We start from the raw sequence: 7,213 nt of genomic DNA on the forward strand, positions 1-7,213 counted from the left end.
CCTCGTAGAGGATCGCGCCCTCCGTGTCCCGCTGCCGCAGCACCATCCAGGTCTGCTCCAGCCGGGCGATCTGAAAGTAGATGGGGCAGATGGAGGGTGCTGGGGGCAGCGCAGCCCCCGGGCACTGAGCTCCGGGCTCGCAGGGCGCTCCTGGGGGGGGCACAGCCTGGCCCCGGAGCCATGGTCCCCAGCTTTGCACACAGCAGTGCCTGCTGCTCCCCAAAACAGCCTCCTCCACCAGCGCTCTAGGCCAGAGACAGCACATGCCTGGCACTGGGGCTGGGTTCAGCATTTTTCCCCCCTCCCCGTGCCCCAGGACAGCAGCCTCCCTGCGTCGCAGCGGCCTTGAAGATGAGACGCAGGGAGGGGGCAGCTGTTCCACCTCCTTTGTGCAGGCAGGAAGCAAGACTTCCCAGCTGGGCTTGATTTAAAATTGAATTTTAATCTCCTTTCATCTTCCAAAGGGAGCAGTGTGGCCCGGAGACGCTGCTGCCACAGCCTTGAGACTGATTTGTATTGTACTGGAGGGCAGATTCATTTCCTCCCAGGAACACAGCCCAGCACAAAACAAAAAGCCCAACCACCGAAAAACAATCGGATCCCGGCAGGACCGGGCTGTCTGCTCCACAGAGGAGACAGCTCTTCCCCTTCCCTGCTTACACTCCAGCGGATGTGGCCCCACGCCTACTGCCTGGGCATTTTCTCACCCGAATAGGTGTCGGAGCCCACAGGACACGGGAAGAGGGATGTGTTTTGGGTGAGGGGGCTGAGCCCAGGCCACGAGGACGAAGGGAGCTTCCCCGTACCTGTGTCATTTCCAGGGCGTTCATCACAGCTGCAAAACTGAACATGTTCCCCATGGTGCTCTTCAGCTCGGCGGCCAGCTGGATGGTTTTGTGGAGCAGGGCTGCCCGCTCCTCCGTGCTGCCCGTGCAGCCCAGGATGTCCACAGCGATCATGATGGACATGGTGTGAAACCTGCCTCGGGGCAAGATGCAGAGCGGGGTCAGTGCGGGGGCACTGGGGATGCTCCCGGGGCTCGGCCGGGCCTCCTCCCCCCCGGGAGGTGCAGTGGACCCCCCCCGCCCCGTGCCAAGCTGGGGACACCCCAGGGGAGCTGGGCTGTGCCGTGCGGGGGAGCCCGGTGGGCTTGCCTCCACCGTGGCGTGCCGTACCGTTCCAGGAGGTCGAGGCGGAGCTGGTGGCCGTGGGGCAGGGTGAGCAGCTCCATGCCGGAGCTCACCCCCATGAGCCGCTGCATCTCCACAGTCACACCCAATATCCGGGCGACCTGGCAAGAAAGGCGAGAGCTGATTAGACCTTTGTTAATTGAGACCTCTTGCCTCAGCCCAGCCTCTGCCTGCCCCGGCTGATGCAGCGTGGCAGAGCCCAGCAGGGAAGCTCCAACGCTCGGGGGTGCCCCGATGCTCAGGGGTTGCTCCGATCCCCTGCCGACCTGGAGCGATCGGAAGGCAGCGGTGCCCGTCCCTCCCACCTGGCCCTGGCCGTACCAGGCAGTCCACTTTGGTGATGTGTTTGGCCAGCGTCTTCACGTCCACCTCTGCCAGCAGCTCTTTGACCTTCTTGAGCACAGCCATCTCCAGGGGTTTGTTCTCCAGGGGGATGAGCAGGGACTGGAAGGCCGCAGGGTTGAAGGAGGAGGTTGTCTCCATGGTGGGGGGCACAAAGCCCATGAAGTCCAGCTCTCCTTTCAGCCTCTGCCCTGCCTCTGCTTCCCCAGAGCCGTTCTCCACAGTCCCTCTCTGTCCTTCCTCCACCTTTAGCCTCTCCACGTAGCTCTTTGTTGGCAGCTGCTTAGTGTCATGAGCTGGCTGGTCTCTGCTGATGGGCGAGGTGGGGTGGAGCTGGCAGTAATGCCCCGTGTCCGGGTCGCTGTAGCTGTTGACGGAGGGAGAGGGGGAGGCGCGGGCGTACCCGTGGCAGGGAGTCGAGTGGGTGCTGTGGGCAGGGTCTGGCAGAGGTTTGCTGTTGTTCCCCGGGCACAGCTGGGGCTCGCTGGACCTTCTTATGACCGGAGAGGCTGGGGCAATCCCGGCAGCTTGGCAGGCCTGCGGCTTTAGCCGTGTAACTGTAGGGAGCAGGAGAGACCCTGTTACCAGAGCCCGGAGATACACACATGCATAGGGACCACGGATGCAGCAGCCTGGGGACGCAGAGCTCGGGGAAAGCCCTGCTGCCCGAATGGACTCAGCTGGTCCCAGGACAGCTGCACGACAATGCAGCTGAGGACTGGCTGAGGTCCCATCCTCAGCTCAAGCCCTCCGTCAGGACAGTTTTCTTTCCCGTGCAAAGAGCCGGACGGGGTTTCGCTAGCAGGGAGTGACGCAGGGGCTCGTCTTTACAGCCAGCTCTGTCCCCCTCCCCAGGCCCCTGCATCACACCCGTGCCAAGCCCAGCCTGACCCACGTCCCCACCGTCCCCAGCGGGATGGAGGGACGATGCCTACCCGTGCTGTAGGCGGGTGACGCTGGGTTCTCGGAGATGGGGGACATCGGGGAGTGCAGGTCTTGGATCTGGTCCACGCTGACGGCACAGTTGCGAATGATGTCTCTGTGGTGGGGCAGGGACACGCTGGGGAGGGGGCAGACGGGGCAGGTTAGTCCCTGAAAACAGGGCCCGGGCAAGGGCAGAGGGGCTGGGATGAGGGTTTGCTGCCCCATCGCCTCCCCTTGGGTCATCACCTCCTTCCACAACTACCCATAATGAGCTGAACCCATAACGAGCTCAGCTGGAGCAATGAGCGGGCAGTCCCTGCAGGCAGCTGGGAGCAGAAGGGGTCAGTACCTATATAAAGCAGAGACAGCCCTACCTGTAGGGAGCTTGGTCCTGGGGAGCAGAGGAGAGGGATGCCCAGGTACTGCTTTGGGGTGAGGGATGGGATGATTCCAGGCTTTCCAGGGTGCTGTGGGGAAGTGGGTCTGGCAAAAAAAAGTCATGGGGGGGAGTTTTCTAGGGTAGTGCTGCAAGGTGGTATCTGATGCTGGATGTGTTACTCCATTTCCACCTGAGAGCTGTGTCGGGACAGCTAGATTAGCTGTTGCTCTAACCCAAAGCTTAGGAGGGGTGGAAAGTGCCTGGAAGCTGGGCTCGGAGCCCAGCAGGTGCCTGATGGAGGCAGTGAGGTGCCTGGGTCAGTGAGCTGCAGTGCACGTGCTCAAGAAGCTGCATAGCAAGCAAGGAGGTCTTGGGCTGGTGGGGCAGCAGTTGTGGCTTGATGCAAACACCCTGAGTCAATGGTGTTGCAAGAGATGCTGTGTCTGGGGTGGGCTGAGCGCGGGGAGGATGTCAATGGTGGCAAGAGATGCTGTGTCTGGGGTGGGCTGAGCGCGGGGAGGATTGCAAGGAGGCATGGCAGGTAATTCGCTGTCCTCCCTGCCACAGGTAAGGGCTGGGCTGCCATGATGTGTTCAGTCTTGAGCACTGTGCCTTTGTGGGAGGAGGATGGGAGAGCAGCAGCGGTGATGAGGGGTTTGGGGAAAATGTGAGTGGTGAGGAAAGACTGATGGATCTGGGCTCTTCTTCTGGAAACACATATGCTCTCCTGGAATTCTGAGTGTTTTCCTTTTCCCTGCCATAACAGTTGGTTGCCTGTTTTCTGCTGGCGCATTCTCATCCTGCCCTTGGGCTGAGAAGGTCAGGGCAGTGGGAAAGCAGTTTGGTTCAATGTGGGACAGGCTGTGTCCTGCTGGGGAGCCAGGAGTAGATGGGTCCCCCTCAGCTGCCGAATGTGAGGATATATGTGTGGCTCTGCCTTCCTTGCTGGGCTCTGGGCAGCCCGGGGCTGCCAAAAGCAAGCTGTGCAAAAGAAATCTCCTTCTCCACCTCCGGAGAAGCCCAACTGCTCCAAGGTTAACGTGAGCAGATCAGCCATGCGGAGGCTGTCATCTGGGGGTTGTGCAGACCTCCATCAGCACAGCTCCATCGGTCTCCTCCTGCCCATCAGGCTTTCAGCTCTGCTTGGTAACTCCTTGCAAATGCTCCAGCTGAACAGAAAGGGCTCTAAAACTAAAAGGGCCCTTCAAAAACAAACCAACAAATGCCCTCTTGGTGGCTGGGAGTGGCTTTCTCCTTGCATCTGCCTGGGAAAGCTTGGCTCCCTGGCTCTTACAAGCCCTGACATGCTGGTAATCCTGGACTGGGTAACTGTAAAACACCCTCTGGCTTCTGGCCTGTGATGCTAAAGTCATGTCTGCTCACTGGGTGTCTGCTGCAGTAGCTCACTGTGGCTGGCAGCCAGCCTGGAAGAAAACCCCAGTTCCAGCTGGGTACCGGTTCCTCCCCCCATACCTTTGCTGGTCTCTCCCTGCACCTGAGCAGGGACCGTTTCCATCCCCAAGCCCAAACCCCTGCCCTGCACCCAGGGAGCAGGGACTGAGTGTGGCCCTGCCTCTCTCCCAGAGGCTGGTCCTCTGCCCAGCTGAGCCAGGATGAGACCGCGTGCTCACCTGGTCGGGCACCCCTCAGCCCTGGTGATCTTGTCTGCTGTCAGGCCGTCTGTCATGGTGATGCTCCTCCTCTTGATGTGCCCCCCTTTCTGGGTGGCGGGGCTGTGGGGTCCCCCATGCTTGCCGTTGGCCAGCCCGTAGCTGGCTTCCAGGTAGCGCAGGGGCAAGGTGCGGTTGATGGGGCAGTAGACGATGGCTCCACTCTGCTCGGAGATGGCCTTGCGGTTGCCCACGTAGAAGCGGACGAGGGCAGGCACGTTGTCAAAACTCTCCTGCTCGAAGAGGTACTGGACGCGGGTATGGCCCTCACTGGACTTGACCGTCACCTTGTTGATCTTAAAGTGGAGGGGCTCGTTGCGCCAGCGGCACGTCAGCACGTAGTCGCCCAGGCTGGTGAGGGAGTCGCGGATGAGGAAGTCGCCGTTCCTCTGCACGAGGCTCTCTGACACCTGGCAGGGGACAGGGCAGCGGCTCAGGCACGGTCACGCTGGATGGACTGGGGCATTGGCTCATTCCCCTTGCCCCCGGCTCTGAGCCCTGGGAGAGCATTTCCCATGGCAAAACCAAGCAGCTCAGAGCTAATGAAGCCCTCGCCCAGAGGCTTCCCAGGACAGGCTGGTGGTTCTGTGTGGCCTTGGGGTGCTCTCCCTGGAGCAGCCCAAGCAAAAGGTGCCCGGAGCCACCCACCTTCCCCTACTCACCTCCCGGGGGATGCGGCCATGGTACCAAGCATGGCTGCGCAGGTCGGTGCTGCTCAGCTTCAGCTCCTCTTCCAGCTCCTTGTGAAGCTTCTCTGGTGATGAGTCAAGGATGTATTTCTCCTTGGAGAACTGTACAGGAGAGGAGAGAGCGTCAGCCGGTGCAGCAGCACAGGGCTGACCCTGGGATGGGCTGGCAGGGTCCCCATGTGAGGACTGTGGGACCCTCCATGGCGTGGGCACTGGTGATGCCACCTGCCAGGAGCAGACCTGTCCCCAGGGGACAGGTAACTCAGGGCTGTGTGTGACGATCGCTGCTTGTGGCCAAGGACGCGGGTGAGGTAATGTGCCTGTTGATGGTCAGGTCCTGCCACCAGGAGCACTTGGAGGGTCTCCTGGTGGCATGTCCCCATCACGACTGACCACCCTGTCCCCGGCGTGCTGCCCCTGCCCCAGTTCAGAGCTGAGTGTGGTTGGGCAGGAGAAAACCTGCCCCAGCTCCCTCTCAGACATCTCCAGGGGAAACAACATCTCCATCTCAAACCACTGTGGGAAGCACTCTTCCAGGAGGAAACCTGCATTATTCCTCCTCCTTGAACCAGCCACCACGGTCCCTCCTTCAAAGGGTTAACTCACTGTTTAGCCTGATAGTGGCATGAATAGTAATGACAAATGTAAAGGGAGCCTTCCTGGAAATTAGCTTTTACCGGCACTGGTGCACCTGAGCCTGGAGGATGCAATTTGCCCCCTCCCTTCCCCCTGGAGAGATAAGGGATGGCGTCATGTCTCCTGTCGGCTGAAGCCGGCCGTGCGCCCTGCCTGCTGCTTTGCCAGCATTCCCAGAGGGCAGCCGAGGATGCCGAGCCGCCAGCATGGTGGAGCCGGTGCTTGTTTGGGGAGGCGAGCGCAGGCTTGGGGTTCCTGCGTGCTCCCCACGCAAAGCTGGTTCCCCTGGTTGGCACGCTGGCTTTGAGATGAGTCCTGAAGTGGTGCCAACACCAGTGCCTGGGCAGTGCTGCGTGGTGGAGCAGGGCCTGGGAGACAGGACTCCTGGGCTCCCCCCACATCCCAGATGTGTGCTGTCCTGCAAGGGGGACACGCTGGCCACTGCCATGGACTAGGGAGCTTGGATGGGGCTACCAGGGTGTCCCATTCCCCCGCTCCTGTGAGCGAGGGTGGCTCAGTGGACTGGCTCCACCTCTGGTGGTAGTGCCAGCGTGAGGAGGCACCACAGGCTGGCCCAGCTCCTTGGTGCTGTGGCGCTTGTTAGGGTGGGATGCTGCTGGTGTCTCTGAGGACATGTATGGGCTTGAAACCCTGCTGACACTGCTCTGGCACTGCCGGAGGAGCAGGCTGCCACTCATGGCTGGCCTTGCGCAGCAGCTGGTTTTCCAGAGCATCGGGGGCTGCAGCCCCATGCCAATGCACTGGGGACCTGCCTCAGAGCTGACCCCTTTGCCCAGCACCTCATCCTCTGCGTCCCGTATCGATTCCCTCTGCTCCTCTAGCAGTTGTGAGCAGGGAAAAGTGTAGAGCACTGTGCTACTCTCCTGCCTTGTACCCACTGCTCTTGGGGTGCTCCTGGGCCCCCACTGAGTCCCTCAGCAGGAGCCTGACCCCAGCTCTCTCCCTTGCCCAGGGGAGATGCTCCATTCATCAGCCAAGCCAGGCAGTGATGCTGTCCTGAGGACCCTGCTTCAGCCTGGGGAGGTTAAAGGAGGCTGTAAAGGGTCTGTGTGATGGACCGGGCTTGCCCTCACCAGCCTGGACCTGCCCCTATTCCTCCCTTCCCAACTCCTATCGAGTCAAAAGGTGCTGGGACAGTGGAAGCAGCCTGTGAAAACACTACGGACTGAACTCAGACTTGCTCATCTGACTGTGTTTGCTGCCACCCCCACCCCCCATGAGAGGGTTCTGCTCGTTGGAGCCATGGGGACTTGAACTAGGAGATCCGTGGGTTGTCCCCTCCTGACCGAGGGCCGTGGGAAGCTGAGCGCTCGCTGCTGCTCTGGGGCCCTCGTGGAAACAAAGCCACCCGGTGCTGCTGAA

General features: G+C 61.0%; 1 protein-coding gene across 1 annotated transcript in view; it reads right to left on the minus strand.

Annotated features, from left to right (window-relative positions):
- The window catches only part of SH2D3C (SH2 domain containing 3C), a 34,292-nt gene that overhangs the window by 12,676 nt on the left and 14,403 nt on the right, over nucleotides 1–7,213 (minus strand). Inside the window, exons 3-9 of the mRNA XM_009322210.1 lie at nucleotides 5,168–5,296; nucleotides 4,467–4,915; nucleotides 2,468–2,592; nucleotides 1,512–2,089; nucleotides 1,176–1,291; nucleotides 807–978; nucleotides 1–70 (exon numbers count right to left, since the gene is read on the minus strand). The exon at nucleotides 1–70 is cut by the window's left edge and continues 3 nt beyond it. Coding sequence (XP_009320485.1) covers nucleotides 1–70; nucleotides 807–978; nucleotides 1,176–1,291; nucleotides 1,512–2,089; nucleotides 2,468–2,592; nucleotides 4,467–4,915; nucleotides 5,168–5,296 — 1,639 coding nt within the window. The remainder of the gene's footprint in view (nucleotides 71–806; nucleotides 979–1,175; nucleotides 1,292–1,511; nucleotides 2,090–2,467; nucleotides 2,593–4,466; nucleotides 4,916–5,167; nucleotides 5,297–7,213) is intronic.

Source organism: Pygoscelis adeliae, unplaced genomic scaffold, assembly GCF_000699105.1.
Source record: "Pygoscelis adeliae isolate BGI_AS28 unplaced genomic scaffold, ASM69910v1 Scaffold114, whole genome shotgun sequence".
Lineage (NCBI taxonomy): Eukaryota > Metazoa > Chordata > Aves > Sphenisciformes > Spheniscidae > Pygoscelis > Pygoscelis adeliae.